The sequence below is a fragment of the Necator americanus genome, chromosome IV (assembly GCF_031761385.1).
Source record: "Necator americanus strain Aroian chromosome IV, whole genome shotgun sequence".
NCBI lineage: Eukaryota > Metazoa > Nematoda > Chromadorea > Rhabditida > Ancylostomatidae > Necator > Necator americanus.
The window spans coordinates 31,671,434-31,690,742 of record NC_087374.1 but is presented as its reverse complement, the minus strand read 5'-3'; the positions used below and the strand labels follow the sequence as shown (position 1 = coordinate 31,690,742).

General features: G+C 41.3%; 4 protein-coding genes across 5 annotated transcripts; 1 reads left to right on the top strand and 3 right to left on the bottom strand.

Moving 5' to 3' along the window:
* Nucleotides 1-332: 332 nt before the first annotated feature.
* On the bottom strand, nt 333-3,606 carry RB195_003379 (uncharacterized protein; the record flags this gene model as incomplete). The annotated part of the gene is made up of 3 exons (XM_064201009.1): nt 333-431; nt 1,529-1,670; nt 3,572-3,606. The coding sequence occupies 3 exons, from the start codon at nt 3,604-3,606 to the stop codon at nt 333-335; spliced, it is 276 nt and encodes a 91-aa protein (XP_064056890.1).
* A 2,465-nt stretch (nt 3,607-6,071) lies between these two features.
* Nucleotides 6,072-9,627, bottom strand: RB195_003378 (uncharacterized protein; the record flags this gene model as incomplete). Its single annotated transcript, XM_064201008.1, has 8 exons — nt 6,072-6,079; nt 6,677-6,791; nt 6,855-7,013; nt 7,219-7,314; nt 7,370-7,530; nt 7,612-7,727; nt 9,349-9,490; nt 9,573-9,627. 8 exons carry the CDS (start codon nt 9,625-9,627, stop codon nt 6,072-6,074), a joined length of 852 nt encoding a protein of 283 aa, XP_064056889.1.
* Nucleotides 9,628-10,634: 1,007 nt separating this feature from the next.
* Nucleotides 10,635-13,397, top strand: RB195_003377 (uncharacterized protein; the record flags this gene model as incomplete). Of its 2 annotated transcripts, XM_064201007.1 has the most annotated exons (13): nt 10,635-10,689; nt 10,747-10,909; nt 10,979-11,091; nt 11,149-11,309; nt 11,371-11,469; nt 11,541-11,693; nt 11,744-11,903; nt 11,961-12,011; nt 12,307-12,345; nt 12,404-12,487; nt 12,557-12,696; nt 12,889-13,237; nt 13,303-13,397. In XM_064201007.1, the coding sequence occupies 13 exons, from the start codon at nt 10,635-10,637 to the stop codon at nt 13,395-13,397; spliced, it is 1,662 nt and encodes a 553-aa protein (XP_064056887.1). The 2 variants fall into 2 exon arrangements, with proteins under 2 accessions (XP_064056887.1, XP_064056888.1); XM_064201006.1 differs by having other exon boundaries at nt 11,744-12,011.
* A 1,651-nt stretch (nt 13,398-15,048) lies between these two features.
* RB195_003376 (uncharacterized protein) lies at nt 15,049-16,150 on the bottom strand (the record flags this gene model as incomplete). Its single annotated transcript, XM_064201005.1, has 6 exons — nt 15,049-15,053; nt 15,114-15,495; nt 15,555-15,668; nt 15,718-15,786; nt 15,863-15,928; nt 16,085-16,150. The coding sequence occupies 6 exons, from the start codon at nt 16,148-16,150 to the stop codon at nt 15,049-15,051; spliced, it is 702 nt and encodes a 233-aa protein (XP_064056886.1).
* Nucleotides 16,151-19,309: the final 3,159 nt, after the last annotated feature.

Sequence of the window (19,309 nt, the reverse complement as noted above, 5' to 3'; positions counted from 1 at the left end):
AGAATGCTGCAATTTGATTACATCTAACACTCTTTTTAGGTTTTTACGAATAATACAAAACTATAAAATTAAAAAAAAAGACATGCGGAAAACTTCCAATACTTGCGACAGAGCTTCTCTCTGCCAATGATAGGAAAATGTAATAACACATGACATGAACTCCTATGTAATGCATACAAATGTTTGTTGTCAAAGATTATATGTTTCCCAAAAATTTTGATCTATCAAAATTTTTGGGACCGGTCGCTTTGCCGGTCGTTTTGCCCACCGAACGGGTGGCTTTTGTATGCATCAGGTACAGTAGGGTCGAATTGACAAGAAGCACAGTGCAGTCACGGAGGCAGCTGCGCTCGGAACGGCGCGGTAGGGATAGCGCTTGTAATCGAAGTGGCATCATTGCGAATGCAGCGAAGAATGGTGTCAACCTTCGTCTGCACTTATCATGCCAGTGGTTACAGTAACTTAGTCGCCATGATTATATTGGTGATTACGGTAACCTTTGCTTCCATTACATATCGTGCAGTATCATCAGCTACATGTTCCATTGCATCTTGTTGTCAGAGAACACCGCACGATAATTTCAGGAAAAGAGAGGCATTTCCGCATCCTCATCAAGACGGTGAAGGCCACCAACATTGGCACGACGGTAGTGGGGTCTCCATATTTTCGTTGGCACAATGGTGAACACTTAACTGTCTAATTACATATACTGTTCTCTAGATCTGTGTTTCTGAAAAAGATATTGGTTCCAAAAGGGTTCATCTGTTAACCCAAAACATACTCTGAAATGGGAATGAACGCAACAAGCCACAAATACCGGGACTTGCTGAAGGGACATCGTATGCGGCAATTCCGTACAGCCTTTTTTACACACCCCTATTCTGTCTCTGGTTATAGTATCCATTATCACATTTGCATACCGTTGCGTTTTTGCTAGAGAAAGGTGTTGGTCCCAAAACGACCATAATCTGCGTGACGAGTTCACAGCATGATTACGGTACATGCTCACGGGTCTCATTCTCTGGTAACAACGTCTCTACGCAACAAAGCAAGATGAAGGATAGACAGCCCTCGTCAAACCTGGTTCCGATTTAGGTGCTGTAATTCGGTACATAAGAGAGATCTATTCTGGTAAAAATTACTGTCCAAGAAAAGATATGGCTGAATTTTAGATGGTTCCTAACTGAGAAATGATGAAGCACCCCAGAAATCGCCGGATGAAGGAAGAGGACTTCAAGAACTCTTTAGATCCAGTCTCTCGTGTAGACTGTGTGGGTCAAAGTTACGCAGGAGGAATTGTTATCACTTTATTTTAAACAATTTTGTGTAGAAGCACAAATTCAAATTACCCATTTTACAGAGCATAAAAAAAAACACATGAGTCTGAACTAGAGGAATTTATAGTTAACTCGACGAATTTCGGAAACAACTCAACCCACTCTTCGCCAGTTTTAATCCGAGTAGGTGGATAGAAGCAATACTTCAGTTTTGTAACGTAATGTGATAGAAATAATGAGAAAATACTAACTGTGAAGTCGAGCGAGTGACTTAATAGACGTTGAAGATTCCGGTAACCTGTCGAATTCCCAACTGTAACTCCTTCATCTTGACATGTATCTTCGATATGGCGAACACTGATGCACGACACATAAGCACACAACAGTAAAAACCTGGAATCAATTTAGTATACACAAATATTACGTGAGATTCGAAATTGACGGCAAACTCTAGAATTGGCAGTTTCATATTAACTAATTTTAGGACGCCGCCACACAAGTATTTAATGAAGAATTGGACATATGCGTAATGCACATTTATCTCATACAGGCTGCAAGAACGTCTTCTTGTTCTTTGACATGTTTGAGACAGTGTGTTTAAAATGTTAAATGTAATGTTAGTAATAAGCTGACTTTATATTAAATGTCAACAAACTTGTTTTGCTTTTAGTCTGGATCCAGGTTAGAAACTACGAAGAAGTCTAGATCCAGGTTAAAAAATCAAGAAGTTCAGTAAGGGCAGGGCCCATCTTCATGAACAACTTCTTGATGTTCAAGTGTCTAACGAGTAGTATTTCTCGGCTGGCCTATTTTGCGAGATGGTAGCAAAGAATTGATAGGAGAATGACTTACTTGACTTAATCGGCGGGCTGATTTCATCGCCTGACGCAATTACCTGCATCTTCGCCGAGCTGGGCCGTCCTTGAACACAGCTCTGCCCAACGTTCTCGATCTTCTGCGAGAGTTTGCTCGGAATCAATCCATTCGTCGCTATTCCATATTCTGCGAAACCTTACGTCTCGCCTGGACTGCCTATCCGCGCCGAGTGTCCTCAGGTCCTCTTTCACCGCCTCCGTCCAGAACTTCCGTTTTTGACCAGGTGGCTTCTTCCAGCTCGAACCCGACGAACTCCTCAGAACTCGTTGAACAAGGCGATCTGCCGGTCTCCTTAATATATGACCAAAGATGCGAAGGCGATTTACTTCAGCCACTTTCGATGGCGGTATGAGATGTTGATATCTTCCACGTGTCATTCGCCGGTATACGGCATCAATTTCTGCGTAAAGATCTTCATTATGGCATACCTTAGTCGAAAAGTAGCCAAGTAGCCGTGTAAACAACTATCGTTCCGTGCAATCAAGCCTCTCCATAACCGTTGATGGTGCTGCCCAAGTCTCCGATCCCTACATCATAATGGGGCATATTGCGGATAGGTAGACTCGCAGCTTGATTTCGTTGATGATGGAGCGCGACAACCTTCTCAGCGAGCTTCAAACCGTAAATTGATTGGTGATTTGTGCAAACAACTGGCCGGAAGGATTATAACAAGTCTGTTATGAATATCCGCGAGAGTCAGCCAAAACAAATGCTACCGAATTTCTCCTTATCTGGTAGCTGGAATCTGTTTTTAAGTAGCCAAGAACATGGAAGCTCAGATACTACAAATACGTCGCTAATGTGCCATTTAGGCGTCTTATATGTTGCCTGGTGTGCAGGCTGCTCACACCGCGTGACTTTTTACGACGTACCAAGTAATATTGTCTGATTTTGATTTCAACATCGCTCAAGTCTTCTCGTATTTGTGAACGGAATTCTACTTCTGTGATTCCTTCGATTCATGTGTCCACTTTTGTGTCTCTCATGTGCTGGTTGTGCACTCTTGCATAGAAACCCATCTACGATTTTTTTCACCAGTTCTTTATGATTTATGACGCATGCGATATTGTAAGAGCATTAACACCCTATGAATCACCCTACAGGATTAACTGGTTCTGCGTAAACACAAAGCATGAAGTAAAGGATAAAGTTTCTGGCGTTAGTCAATCCGCTTGGGATGCACCCCACGTTCACTTCAATTCAGAATCGTTTGCGGTCTACAAACGTGTAACTGGCCTGTACAATGACTTGCGGTCGCTAGCCAATGTGCCAAGTCAGTGTTTTTATCCTCACAGACAAGTCTGGTACCAATTTATCGACCCGGAGGGATGAGAGGCTTAGTCAGCACTAGGGCGGATTCGAACCTCCGGGCGCCGCACTTGTGAGTTAAAAAGAACTTGTTGAGATTGAAAACTCACCGACACGTATATGTTTTCTGCATAGAATAAGCCATCCTAACATTCTTCTGAAAACTTGTGATAGTCTGTCTCTACAAGGAAAAACAACGTAGTGCATTGTATTTTCTTCCATACTAGTTTCGGCTAAGCCACAAAAAAAAACGTGCAGAGGAATATAAGTGGGGTGGAGTACACAGACGTGAAACGCATTTCACTTTCAGTGGGTATGACTACGAAACGGTTCAAAACGTGTCGCTTACTCTTTGCTAAATCCAAATAAATTAATTGCGCGATACTACTCCACAACTACATGCCACTGGACCCTTCAAAACTCATTTTATGGCTTTTTTTGCGCTGGCGCAGCAATTTAACGTCGTTTGGACCCGTATCACATCAACCCCATTCTGTAATTTCGTTCCACACACCACACATACACACACACTCCTGACAGACTAAATTTGTTATTAAATGGCATAATTTTTAGAAAACAATGGTGTATCGGAGTATAGCAGCGGTCAAAATTTTTCAGTCGTGCAACTACGATGCATACTTGCATAAAGTAAATAAAGGCATCACCCCACGAATCTGAGGTGGTATGGGTTTCAGATGGAGTATTCGTATACGGGATAGTAGATTATGGAGAGGGGTGTGATTCCATCCATTTCTTTCTAATTGCCGTAAAAAACGGCCCGGAAGATACGACTACGAGCGTTCCGGCGCACTATTTTCTACACCGAGTTCGATTGGAGCGCGCCAGCCGTGTGCACGCGCCGCATCTTCCGGGCCGTTTTTTACGCCAATTTGCAAGAAATGGACGGGATCACCGTCCTCTCCATAATCTACTATCCCGTATAAGAATACTTCACCTGAAATCCGTACCACCTCAGATTCGTGGGGTGATGCCTTTAAACCACCTGTATTCTCATTCATATAGTTTTTCCCGCAGCATTTAGATATGATTAGCCGTAAAGGGCTTGAATCACGGTAAATGGTGTAGTAGATTGGTTGAAGTGTTTTTTTTTTTTGTGAATACCTGTGTAATATGCGTCAAGTATAAAAGAATTATCTATCTAAATTAGAATGAACAGATATAAATTGGAAATTTTTGCTGACAAGAATTGGCAAAAAGCAAAGCAGCTGAACCTGAGCAGGTTTCGTGGTGGAAGAATTTATAATTTAGTTTCATTTGATTTTCTTTACAATTTCGCTTTCCAAAGGAGTCGTAAAATTGATCAACCTTCTAATGATACCTCGCCAAGAAAATTTATCAAAACTATGTCGAATATGATTGGTTGTTGGAAAAAAAAAACCGAAAAAGCTAAGACAAGAATATTTAATGTGGGCGGAGAAAAGTTCCAGACACACCAACATCGAATGAATTATTTTGAGAATCATTCCAAGAGAAGTTTCCGATAGCATGCATTATCAATCGATATCAGTGTTAGGTGCACATCAGAGCATATACAAGCATATCAAATCGATCGATCACCGGATCTTGCAGCACATTACTCTTTATCACGTAGACTTTAAAAAAGTTGACACATTTTCAAATTTATAGCCCGACAACTTCGTGTGGGAAAACATATATGTGGAGCCACTAGGCTTCACATCGCGCCTTCAAATTCGATGTCGAATGATGTCCCGCTCTGCACAGGATTTAAATATTCCTACACTTCTTTCCAGGTTGTTTTACGTTTATTTGAATGAACTTTTGCCTCCACACAATAAAATGAAGTGTGAAAAAACATCAAGAATGGAAGAAAACACGACCATGGAAAACACATGGAAGAAAATTTTTAAAAATCTGAAAAAACTCCACAGCCTAACTCTTCACATTTCGAGAGTAGTGGTATCTTTTCTAACGAACCCATTTGTTTCCTATTTATGATAGAAAAAATACTTAGAAGATCTATAGCTTGTAGTTGTAAATACTTAATTTGAAAAAATTACAGATTTACAACTCTGATGGTTAGATGTCGGAAGTTGTACCGAAGGAGAAATGTAACAATTGTGAGCATTAAGAAACCTTGGGTCAACTACTAACTGTTATCATTATTTGTTATTCATTATTTAATTAAATTAATTTATTTATTTGCTATCTTGTTATTTAGTTTGATTTCGTTGTAAGCAATTCATTGCGACGGATTGTTTTTCGTTTTCACGTTATTTTTCCGTAAGAAAACGCATCACATTTCTAATTATTCTTGCTTAGAATTCATTCTCTTTCAAAAAAAAAACCTGGAAAATCTGGAAAAAAATGCAAACACCACATAATACTTTTATTCACAGAGCTCTTCTTAATGGAACTTACGAGGAAAAAAAATACTATTCACAGGGATTTCACTATATTGGTACAATGTGTTAGATGTATGGAAATAAAGCAAATGTCGTCGAACTGCAATTAATTTCCGAACGGGTTGGAACGACGACGGATATGTGATGTCAAAATAATTTATACACACATTTTATCGTGATGAATATGAGTATTCCGTTGTTGTGGGTTAGCAGCTCATAAGGGCTCTTACATCCCTAAAAAAAGCTATAAACATTAAGAAATGTGAAGAATAACAAAGATTGATCTACTGGAAAATAGCAAACAGAGCTAATTTTCGACAATTTTTCCACATTTTTAAAAATCTTTCATCTTCCCATTCAGGTTTTTGCGAAACGAAGATGGAAAAGGGAGACTGGGTGTTAGTTTAGTGTTTTGTTAGTTCTTCTAATGGAATATCCCTTATATAGATACATTTGCTGGAAGCCGGATGTGTTCAGTCGATCGAACGCGACGAGTCAATCGCTTCGCGCACTTTTTGTGCTTCACGCACAACCGGCGCGTTCCGCTCACCCCTGTTGAACACATTCCGAAATATGTGTTTTAAAAATGTGATCAGAAAATTTCCCAAATAGACCCAATTGAATTTCCGGGAAATAATCCCCGAAATCTACTGAAAATACAAGAATGACGTCATTTATCTCCTTGAGAATCCAGTAACTCCCATGCACACTAGCCATTCAGCTAGCTTTTCTGGATTCCACTTTAGGAAAAAATCACCGGAGTATTTGGACCCACTGCTATAAATTTTACAACCAAATCACTACGGGAAACGAAGGGCCAAAGTAACTAACCCATTTGAGCTTCCATTAAAAATTGTTTTTCAAGCTCCGCCTTCTTCCTACTCTTCATCTCCTCTCTCGTGGTTATTTCGTTCAGAATAGCCTCCTCTGGATTTTTAAACAACACCTGAATTCGACAAGACAGAATACTGGATACCTCCCACGAATCCAGTGAAATTCTGGAACAAACCTTATTGGGAGCTTTGCCCGCAGAAAGTCCTCGAATCTCTTCATAGTTCACAAGGTAGTAGCACTGTGGTGGGACTTGTCGATAGATTGAAATTTTCGCACGTGGTCCAATCTCCTCGAAAATTGTAGCAATTGTGAAGAATGGTTTCGTTAAAGCCTCCTGAAAAGAAAAAAAAGGTATTGGTGGATGGGACCAGTCCTTTTCCATGTATTGCCTAAGGCAGCACACTCTAGTAACATCTTCAATAAGTATAGATTGCGATGAATTTGTTCAACGTGGTGAGCGTGATGCGGCGGCTTGCGCTGCGGTTGCGTCACGTCCGCCCGGCTGAACAGATTTGCTCCCGACTATCACTGCATCTTACCACAATTATACTTCCAAGTGGAGAGCAATTCATGTTGAATTCACGAGCAACACATGACGACATGCACCCAAATGCAGTGCAAGCGGAGCCCGTTTCCTGAAAATCGGATATCTATGCAGAATAAAATAATTGAAATCAAAACAAAACATACTTTCTGCAAAGCTTCTTTATCCGCTTCCAATTTTTTAAGTCTTTGAGCATCGCCTTTACCAGATAACATTATCATGAAATCGGTAAAATGACATACGCTGTCACAACCATTCAACACTGTTCCTGAATGCGATTCAAGACATTCCCGGTGTTGCAACACATCTGAAATTGTTCCATTGAAGCTGACATACGTCTCAGAAATATTAGATTTCTTTTTGGGGAATCAAGGAAAAAAGAAGATACCTTGTTCCTTTTCGTGGCAAAGTTCATCAATTCCACTAAGTGCAATATTGAAGACAGTCGTTTGCGAACATTTCTCCTTGTGATTTTCTACACATAATGATGCGTTATTGTAGTTCCTGAAAAAATAGTGTTCTGCAGATTAAAAATAACTAAACGTTCTTAGGTGGGACTCCGCAGTAATTATAGTTCAGTTACTCTTCCAAACCAGTGAAAAAAAAATTCAAGAGAACGAGCATTGCTGTTGTTTGGAGAGTGGAAAACGCTTCACAGTCAATCTCGAAGAAAAAAAATCGTTACAAAATCTTTGCTCTTTTAATCGAGACCCCAGTTTCATTACTACGGGAGCCGTATATACAAGTCATGCTGTTCAAGCCCTAGACGAGGTGGCCCAGCTTTCACAAAACTCAATCAGGCATTCGAGGCGCTGTTGTATGGCAAAAGATTCCCATACATTGCAAAAAGGTGCTGTCGCGCAGCACACACCCCAGCCCATAGCCTGATAAGTAAAATCCCTGAGGGAACATGGAATTTTTGGTAACGAACATCTGTCTCGTGAGGTTGAACCGCCCTAACTATCGAGTCAAGTGCAACAATCCGCTTTGTCCAGACTTCTGCGATATTTTCATACATCGTTTGCTGCATAACAAGAAGCGCAAAGGCATCAGAAATCGCTCCCTCAATCAGGATCGAAGTCTACACCATCTTCTACGGTATTAGGAAGAAAGTAAGAGGCTGCGCGATAACTGTGACGAATGACCGCAGCATTCCTGGTGAACGAGTTCGGATCGACGTCGTCAAGATTTATTGATGAACGGCAAAAGACGTAAACAGTGGATCGTAAGTGACCATGCACCTACGAAGACCGTCAAAAGGACGTTAAGGGTTCCCATAATCTTTCATCGTTACAAATTCCAACTATTCCTTGCGTTTCCATCGCGTTGTCACAGTGAGTTGTCGAGTTCCACATGGCCGACCACGATATTGAAAGGGAGGATAGCGAGCTGAGAAGCATTTACGATCGCCTATCGGTGGGAGCAACGCCCGTCCTCCGACACTCCGAAAAGGCGGAACAACCTCTAGGAGGGGGCGGCTCGGCTTTTCTGGTTGAGTGTCGAATTGGTGTTTTCCAGGTGCCAGTGCTTCGCGTTACTATTTTAAACCTTAGTTTCCTTCCTGAAGGAATGGATCGCAAGTATATTTGATGGAGCACTAAGATGCAGCTTTTCTGGGTGTTGGCTCCAACACCTATGAATAAACACTGAACAATAATATAAGTTAAATTTTGAACTGTGCCATCGAACGTAAGAATTTCGATAACTACAAAGGTTAGTTGTAAACAATTTCATGTTATTTATTTGTTTTGTCAGCAAGACTAAAATACGGTATTCCAGAAAAGAAAACAAATTCATACTTATTTTATTTTTGGAGGGTTCTCCATCATTCTGGTGAAGTGAAGTGCGCTGCTGCATTTTAAAACAAGAAAAAGATCATTTGAGCAGGGGAACGCTTAGAGTTAGTTATTTGAGTAATAATTCCGATTTCCTTGGAAGCGTTAGGTTGCTTACTGCCAAATTAAAAAAAAACAGTAATCTACAGCAACTACATACCTATTCATATTAAGATATCATTAAGATTATGTCAAATTCTAATTTGATCAACTTTAAGAAGCAATGGTATATTTTTTTTAGAAAAAATCTGAGCGTTATTTCATTGCAAAGAAAATTCAGCCTTACTGACCTGCAGAAGTCGTGAAATCTCCGAACAGGATTTTCCGGGCGAACAAGATCGGAAACGCTGTAGAAAAGATCCGAAAGACAAGCTTGAATGCATTCTGGGACTCCATCAAAGTCAAGGACCAAAGGTATGTCAAAATCCGCTTCTGGGAATAAAATAATAATAAAAAAAAATTATCTTTGTATTGTTAGACAAGAAGGAAACCCAAGAAATTAGTGCTTACTCACCTGAGATAGGAAAGGTCGTGGAGAGGATGAGGAAAATTACTGAAGAAACATGCATCCTAAATAACTATCCTCTATTATGGGGAAAATTTCACAACGATCGATATTCAGTGGTATTAAACGAAGACTTTTGCAATGATTAAGATCGTCATATCAGGAACTTAAGGATCATGAGATAGTCAGTAACGAAAAGAAAACGGTGAGGTAAATGAGGAAGTCCACAGCTTAGGTATGGGTTGCGATGATGGAATGATACGCGAGGATTTTCCCGCCAAACCCATTCAACATTGATGGTTGGTCAAACTCGAACACGACTCCTGCATAAAAATTTTATTAAAATCCCTAAAGGATCTTAGATATTAAAATTCTGAGTGTTTAAGTAACTAAATTAAATTAAATTAAATTAAATCAATTAGAATGTAGTTTTAAGTTTCTAGTAAAATCCAGAGAAAATCCAAAAGCGTAGTTCAGTTGAAAAAAGCTCAAAAATTGGCTAAAATTGTTTTTGTTGATGTTCTGCCTGATAGAATACCAGCTCTAATTAGTACTTAAGATTCTTACGCTAAAATTTGTTTAAATCTAATTTTTTTAAAATTCAGACGCTAATTTGACAAATATTTGATCTCAATGCCATTGAACAAATTTACGGATACTGATCGTAGTCAGAATGTTTAGAACCATTATACCAGTAATATTTGTTAGCATCAATTTTTAGTATATTTCCTTCAACCCATTTATTTGCTCATTCATCTCAATTCTAGAGTTATCTACAGTAGGATTTGATCTATGGGCGTCGATTCCTGGGCGATTGAGCGGGAGACGCCATGGATGGAGCGTATAAAGGTGAAAAAATCACTATGTTATATCCCTCCTCGGATAGTCGGTGTCAGTTCAATCGTTTGCTGTCTCCCTGGGATTATCGCCATCGATATCTGAGTTCTAGCTCCCCACGTTCACCTCAGATTAAAATTAACGATAGCTCTCCCTGGTGTTCCATAAATCTCTAGAATTTGTGGTTTTCTTTATGTAAATCGATTTTTTTCTGAAGGAATTCCACATTTCAGAATGAAGTTACTAACCTGGACCGTGCTCCTCATACCATTGCTTGGCTGCTGTTTTGGTCAGTTCAGTTCCCTCCATCCTTACGCTATTTTCACTAGGATGTGGTTTTTTACAGCGCTCAGACCACTGAGTCGGATCCATTGGTTCGACGTACCAGTAGTTGTTGGAGCCAGTGGACTCCCACGATGCGCTCATAACTGTTTGTCTGATTTGTTTATGAAAGCCGCCGAATTCATTACTCTCAAGGATCCAATCGATAAATTCAAGGAGCTTTGCACGTGAATTTCTCATTGCTCTCATGTACTGAGCTTTAGTAGGTGGTAACGAGAATAAGATTTTCTGCACAGGATCTACAATAACGCTTCATCGTGCGTGGCTGAACAAGAGGATTGTTTCCGTGGATCCACATTTGAATTCGCTTTTAGAGGAATTCATGAACTATGCAATGAAAGAGAGGAGGGCAAGTGCTTCCGAATAGAATGTGCAGATTCGATTCAATTCATATTTCATATTCCAGAACTCGAACCGTTTGGAGAGTGCTTGGAGAGGAGAACTGAGGAATCGTTACAAGTTTGTGATGAGATGTGCACATTCACTGACTCACTGATCGCTTTATCGATGAAAGAAAATGTGCGACGAATCGCTCACATCCGAAGTAACCACGAACTTCTGATTTGGGTACGAACAGAGTGAAATCTCAGACGTTATCCAGAGAATTTTCAAAAAATCCGATCCACAGGAACTGGCGCCTATCTGCAGCTCGACAGGTTGTATGGCGGCTTGCCTAGCAGAAGAGTTGAACGCGGAATGCGGTGAACCAAGCGGATCAATAATTGTGGTGAGATATCGACTAAATGGAGAGGACATATCGATTGGACGGGACGGATTACGTTTATATGTATCGTTTAGGAAGCGCTTCTCCGACCACTGATCTCAACTTCGATCATCCTAAGGGAACTGGGTCCTCGTGCTATCTTTGCCGCACAACAGCAACTCCCCGAAGAATGTTACTATATCGTAGATTTGGTGCAATTGCAGAATATCGTCAAAGGAATACCACCGGTTAGTTTCTAGTTTCTAGAGATATCTCTATAACAGATGGATTACTTCAGGAATTGGAAGGCAGTGGTGAAGAAGGAAGTGAAGAAGGAAGTGGAGAGGGCAGTGGGGAGGGTAGTGGAGAAGAAGGAAGCGGTGAAGGCAGTGGAGAAGAAGGAAGCGGAGAAGAAGGAAGCGGAGAAGAAGGAAGCGGAGAAGAAGGAAGTGGAGAAGGCAGTGGAGAAGAAGGCAGTGGAGAAGAAGGAAGTGGAGAAGAAGGAAGTGGAGAAGGCAGCGGAGAGCAGATAAAGCCAAGACCGCATTGGTTCCTTAGACCTTTTGGTATGATTTACTTTTCCTTTTCTCTAACTTTCTAAGAGGCACTAAGGAAAAGTTAAGAAAACTTTCCGGAGAAGAAAATAGGGAAAATGAATTATTTTTACTTCCTTGCTAATAAAATAAAAATAAGAAGACAGAAACAATATTGTCTTCTATGAGATCTGATTTAGATTACTTACAAATCATTTGGGAATTACGAGGATCCTGTAATCGTGTGTGAACGCGAAATATCTCTTTGAATTCAAAAGTAAACAAAAAAAAATAACTACAGGAAGCACTCTTTTCATTGACATTTCAGGTCACCGTCGACGCCAACTCTTCCATCCTAGACGTCGTGGTAGGTTTGCTTTTTATCTTCAAAAAAATATCCTCATTTCAAAGTAATTTCTATCTAGGATTTGGCAAATTTATCCGCAGGCCATCTGTATCGATTGGAGAAGCCGAAGGCATAGTAGTCATCGCTGCAGGATCAGCAAGAGGTGAGTAGTATTTCAGTTTCAGATATAAGACCTTTGTATGAAAGTGGTTCTAGTAGATTATTTTTCCAGGAGCTCGTACTGGAAGAAGTGCGGAAAATGAGCAAAATCGACTGGCAGCTCAGCCCAAACATGCACCCGCTGTCAGGCAGGAACATCTGCAAACTGCACCATCTCAGGAGAAGAAACAACCAAAGAAGGAGTCAAAGAAGGCACGTCAACCGATTCTCATAGTTTAATCGAATTCTTCCGTTGTTTAACGACATTCTGCTCCTCACCCGAGGCAAATGACTCGTCCAACACCACATACGCAGTCTGAACTATTGGTTCAACAAAATTCACCGCGTGTACCACATTTCCCAACCCCGACACCACCACCACCTCATCCAATGCCTATGTTTCAGCAGAGGCCAGGACAACAACCTGCTCCTCGACCTGGACCACAACCAAAGCCTGCTCCTCAACGGAGGCCAGTGCCGCAGCCTGCTCCACAGCCAAGACCAGTGCCACAGCCTGCTCCACAGCCAAGACCAGTGCCACAGCCTGCTCCACAGCCAAGACCAGTGGCCGAGCCTGCTCCACGGCCAAGACCAGTGCCACAGCCTGCTCCACAGCCAAGACCAGTGCCACAGCCTGCTCCTCATCCCGGACCACAACCACAACCTGGTCCTCAGCCAAGACCGCAACCACAGCTTGCTCCTCAACCTAGGTCCATGATACACCCGGCACCAATGTTTCAGTCAACTCGACGTGGTAAACAACCAGTTTTTAATCTTTTCTTTTTTTTTCTTGTCGAAAAATAAATTATATTATTATAGGCTCCAGCGATAGCCGTGACAGTCGCGGAAGCAGAGAAAGGGACCGCCATCGTGACAGTCGTGACAGCAGAGAAATGAATCGAAGGCGTGGCTGAGGTGTACCTCCATGGAAAAAACAGTGAATATCAACCAGGATGTGCTTCTGTTAAATACTACGTTTTAGCATTGTTTTATCCGACTTACACTCGTCTCTGTCTGTGATTCAAAATGTGATTTATTAATTCTTTTTTCTTCTTAATAAATATTCAGTTATCTTGACTTTGTTGATACATTTTTGAGCTGATGGTATCCGGGTACTGGTACCATGGGATTGTTTCTTTTTATTTTTTTTCAAACAAAAACAAAGCAAGTTGACAACGTTAAATCATAGTTTTTTTGGTACTAAGTGATGCGCTACTGTGGATTTTTCTATATATATATATATCTTTTTCTCTTGGATTTAAAAATGAAGAGACGGTCCACTCGTACAGAGTTCATGGCTTTCCTCTGATCAGAATCAAAAGTGCTCAATCATTTACTGACGCTCCAAGTCGGTGCTCAATAAGTCGCATAGAAGCTCGGTTTGAGTTGGACAACCGTATTTCTGCTGTTCGTCTCGCCGATTCTGAAGGCACTTGAAGAAACTTTTAGGTAAAAAAACAATCAGACAATTTCATTCTGGAGTGTATACGCGTAAGAATGAAAAAAAAAACCACTTCGTGAAAAACTCTGACCTTCATTTTGATTCTCGACAACTAAAATTCATTAGATATGAAATGTGTCCAGTATATCTAAAAATTTGACGTGAATATAAATATATTCAAAATAAAATAGATATAACATAAATATATTCAAGAAATATGTTGGCCTGTTTGATCTATCTGCAACTATTTCTGGAAATCTGTGAAAACCTTCCTTGTGTAATCGCGGGTTTCCTACATATTTTTTAATCAGCCTATTGAGTTTTCTGAGGGTTCAAACACAATAGGATACTTTCCTACGCAGCAGCAATATCCAGAAAGTATTGATCGGGTTTTGCTACGTGGTCCCTGAATTTCACGACTGACTGACTATCTCAAAGTTCAATAGTGAATAGCGCTCACGGATCTCGACTTTCTCAACTTCCCGTTACGGCTGGGGTCTTCCACAATCTTCCTGGATCGTGACTGAGAGTGGATAAAAAACTACGGTACTGGAGCATGCACGACCGACAAAAGTTAGCGACGAAAGTGATTTGAACAGTCTCGTTCTTACGAAGGATGAACGTCACGGCGCTGATCAATCTCTATTTGAATGCGTCTACACTAGCGACTTCAATTCAGTCACCCAGCGGCGGGAACTCTGACCGTCTGCGATGGTAAAATAAGCCCGTAAGAGGACAAAAATTCAAAAACGATCGCAATTTTCCCTGCACTTCTGGCACAAACTTGCTTGCTCCAGACGTGCATAACTGAAATAATGACCTATCAGTTGGCTTTCGGCTCACATCTGTAACGTTTATGGAATCTCACTTATGTAAAGGGAAAGTTTTGAACCAATCTTGCAATCTTCCGGTCAAAATTTCTTGCTCACAGGTAGATTTCCTAAATTCCACAGTTTTCTATTATCCAAAAAAACAAAAAAATTGTTAGATGTCATCAAATAATCTTGTTCACAGACGACACTTAAAATAATTTTAATACATTCGGAAAAGTACATGATGCTAGGAATAACACTTTATTCCACTTAATTCAGAGGTAACTCCTTCCTTTTCAAGATCCTTCGTGATCACCCTAAAATGAAATGTCAGTCATACACTAGAAAGAGTAATAGTTAATAAAACAGTCCCGTACATGTATCGAATGGACGGTGTGGCCACATCGGACCCATTGGTCCAGTTCCCATTGGTCCAGGTCTCATTGGTCCAGGTCCCATCGGTCCAGGTCTCATTGGTCCAGGTCCCATTGGCCAAGGTCCCGTTGGTCCAGTTCCCATTGGTCCAGGTCTCATTGGTCCAGGTCCCATTGGCCAAGGTCTCCTTGGTCCAGGTCTCATTGGTCCGGGTCTCATTGGTTTGGGTCTTGATGGATTAGGTCCCTTTGTTCCAGGAACACAATTTTCGGCACTGAATGGAGTGAAAGAGCATTCAAGGTGCCGTACAACTTTTTCCTGCTTCGGTGTCAATTTATCGATGAGCTCCTGTCTCTTTTCATTAAATTCTTTCCTGGTAAGCGACTGAAATGATGGAAATGTTGTCCTCCTTGGTTCTCTTGGGTAAAACAAAACAGTCAAACCTCAACATTAGCAAGCTCTCCAATCTTTGCAAAGTATTCAGTCACTTGCTTCAGTCCTTCATCAAGTTCCTTTTTCTCGTTTTCCAACTGTTTCTTGTATTTTTCGAACAGCTCCTAAAACATGTGCTTATTATTTTGCAGGAAAAACGAACTCACTTTCAACCTTCATTCCATATTTTTCCGCCCATTTGTTCATTTCGTCTTCAAACTGCAGTTTGGTCAGATTGAGGTCCTGAAGCTATTTTTGCAATGAATTTTAGTGTTCTGTGGATTTACCTAGGTGAATAGAAGTAGGAAAAGTAACAGACATTCAATATTCTCCGCAGATCAGCCGACGCTTCTGTCGGAATCATATACGGCACTGGATGTGGAAGCTAAACTATCATAATTAGCTGTGGATGTGGAGGGTTATTCCTGGTCATTCAGAAAATATTCATGGGATTTGCTGTGGCAATTTTTGATTGTTTTTTGAGGCAGTGATACAAGTAAAAATCAGAAAATTAAAACGAAAAGTAAGTTTAAGTTGTTACCGGAATAATGTCATCCGATTGCGCAGCAGTGAGGGCGATGATTCCTAACAAAAGTACGGATTGCATCCTGAAAAATGTGGGCTATTTCAGAACTCGTGAATATAAGAATATCTAAAGAGAACGAGAACGGTGGTGAAAGCTCCGAGTTCTTGTGGTTACTGAGAATTAAAAATTAACCATTGCATAGAATACTGCATTACTAAGTGCCTTTTTATATACTCCACGAACTTTGTCCAGATAGTGCAAATGAATATTCAGCAGTACATTTTCCGTCAGAATTTCTCGAAAACTCTCCAGTAAGCTCGAGCAAACAAGGGAAACATTATTGATTTCCCTTCTCAAGTTTCTCAACTTGCTAATCGAACAAGGTATGATTGATGTATATTGCCATTTACCTCAACTGGAATAAGCTTGCCATTTTTTCCGTTCCTACACAATCTGATTCTTGTTCGCATGAATGAAGTCGGATGAGAGTTTTGGAAGAAGTCAAGCAGCAAATATGGAGATTTCTCGTACCTTTCATTTTTTCCTTACCAGCACGTGTTTTTATTTGTAATAACGATCCTCCTCACACAGGTGAAACTTTCGGACAAAAGGAAAGAGCTGGTGTAGTGTAATGTAAAAGAATCAATTTGATGCATTTCATTAGCTGGTAATTGCAAAAAATACCAACTATCGAATAGGCGATGAATGGAACTTTATGTTACAAGTAGAGGACCGGATACAATCTAAGTAAAATCTAAGGGCATAATTAGTTTGAAGAGTATTTCGAGTGTGCATGCACCATGCAGAAACGTTAAGGAACACTTCTACATTCTTATTTCTTTTTACATTCCTATTTCACTCCTTATTTCTATTTTATTTCCATCTATGTGGCGGGTGTGGTGTAGCGGTTAGAGGTTCCGCTTCCTGAACGATGGATCGGAAGTTCGAATCCGCCCTAGTGCTCACCAAGCCTTTCATCCCTACGGGTTCGATAAATTGGTACCAGACTTGTCTGGGAGGATGAAAACACTGACTTGAGCAGCCACCGCAAGTCATTGTATAGGCCAGTTACACGTTCGGAAACCTCAAACGATTCTGAATTGAAGTGAACGTGGGGGCGCATCCCAAGCGGATTGATTGACGCAAGAAACTTTAACTTTAACTTTATGGGTCTATAGGCGGGTACATCTCTGATTGCTTCTCATACCACATCTCCAATATTAAGATGTGTTACTGTGCATTTGACGAATACGTACGTGCGTATGCGTTTAAAGCAATTTTGGCAATGTTTCTGTTCGTTTTTTTTTTCGCGATAACCCTGAACTACTTACAAGTAACGCGTTTCACTGTTTACACACAAGAGAAGGCACTGATAACCTGCATAGTGCCCACTCTGAAATGACCACCAGAAGCTAAGAGATAAGCGTGGACACTTGATTTAACTAATTAATCGACGGGCTGATGTCATCACCAGACATGAATGGCCGCATCTTTGCTGTGTGTCGTCCTCGAGCATAGCTCTGCCTAACCTTCTCGATCTTCAGCAAGAGCGGAATCAATCCATTCGTCGCTATTTAATCTCCTAGGAAACCTTTCTTTTCCCCTGAGCTGCCTATCCATGTCGAGCGCCCTCAGGTTCTCTTTCACCACCTTGGTCCAAAAGTTCTGTTTCCGGCCAGGTGGCCTCCTTTAGTATGAACCCGGAAAAACCAACTCTCAGAGCACGTTGAGCAAAGCAATTTGCTGGTCTCCTCGTAGTGTGACCGAAGAAGCAAAGATGATTTTCTGTAGCCACTTTCGACGGCGGTGTCAGATGTTGGTATTTTCTTCGTGTCATCCACCGCTACACTACATCAACTTCAGCGTAAGGATCTTCATCGTGGCATATCCTGAGGCAAAATAGTCAAGCAGACGTCTTAGCAGCTTCGCTTCTTTGCAGTCAATTTCCGCCACTGTAGCCAGCCCTGTCCATATCTCCGATCCATACGTCATGGTAGGGCGAATACAGGATAGGTGGGCCGGCAGCGCGACTTCGATAGCTATGGGAATCGACCAAAAACACTTTGTTAGGGAGTTAAATGCAGAACTTACCTTAGCGCATCTGTGGTCTATATCTTTTTCACAACTGGTGTTGTTCTTCAGCATACAGCCCGAGGAGCAGAACTCTTTCACGAGTGCGATCGACTGCGCGTCGACACCAATCTTGTCGAAGGTCTTACCCCCATCTTCCCCCACTTACCAGTGTGCAAGCGTAATCCGTAAGCTGCTGCTAACTTCGAAACAACGTTGATAACATGTTGAAGTTTCGCGGTGCTTTCTGCAAATATTCCAAGATTGAAGCAGCGTACTCGAGATTGGTGAAGGGACTTCTTGATGGTGATAGAATGATATCGGCAGGACAGTGATCCAGTGTTCTTCTCATGATGTCGTCGATCGCAAAATTGGACAAAAAGAGCCCTGCCACCGCCCTTCGTCTTATTCCAGTTACCAGTTCAAACAATGTTGCACATGCGGTTGCGGTGTTCGAATTGCAGCAGTTGTTCCCTGATTTATGTTTTCAAGTAAGCGAACCAATCTTTTCAGTACTGCATGTGCGCGAAGCGCGTTGAGAAGACGAGAAGATGAGAAATAATAAGGAGATTCAAAAACTGCTTCAAAGTTCAAAAAGGCTAACTGCATTGGGTTCGAATGCCGCTGCTACATTTCGATCATTCTCCTGTCTTCAAGAGTCAGGCATTACTTCGTGGATCGATAGTAGACGGTTGATTTTTGCCAGTTCACTAATCCCAGATTGAGAAAGGGACTTTAGCATTTTCTGCGCTGATTCCGTCGTCTCTGCCAGATTCCCATTTTTCATTTCTTGAATGACCAGAGCCTCCGCCTCTGTCGGTGGTTCCTCGCTGACCCCTTTACAGTGTTCGACAGTTTATCGTGGCGAAAGGAACGGTTGTTGCTAAAAATTCCATGCTCCGTCCAGGTAGTTAACATTTTACGCTATGGCATTTATCGATGTGCAGAACGATAGCACCTTTTCGCATTATATTGGAATCGTGCGCATGTAACTGTGCAGGGTGTATAGTTCGTATCTTCCCGATACGTATACTCACTGCCTGCGCTTAAAGGCATCACTCCAGGTGGTACGGATTTCAGGTGGAGTATTCGTATTCGGGGTAGTAGATTATGGAAAGGGGGTAATTTCGTCCATTTCTTTCTAATTACCGTAAAAAAACGGCCCGGAAG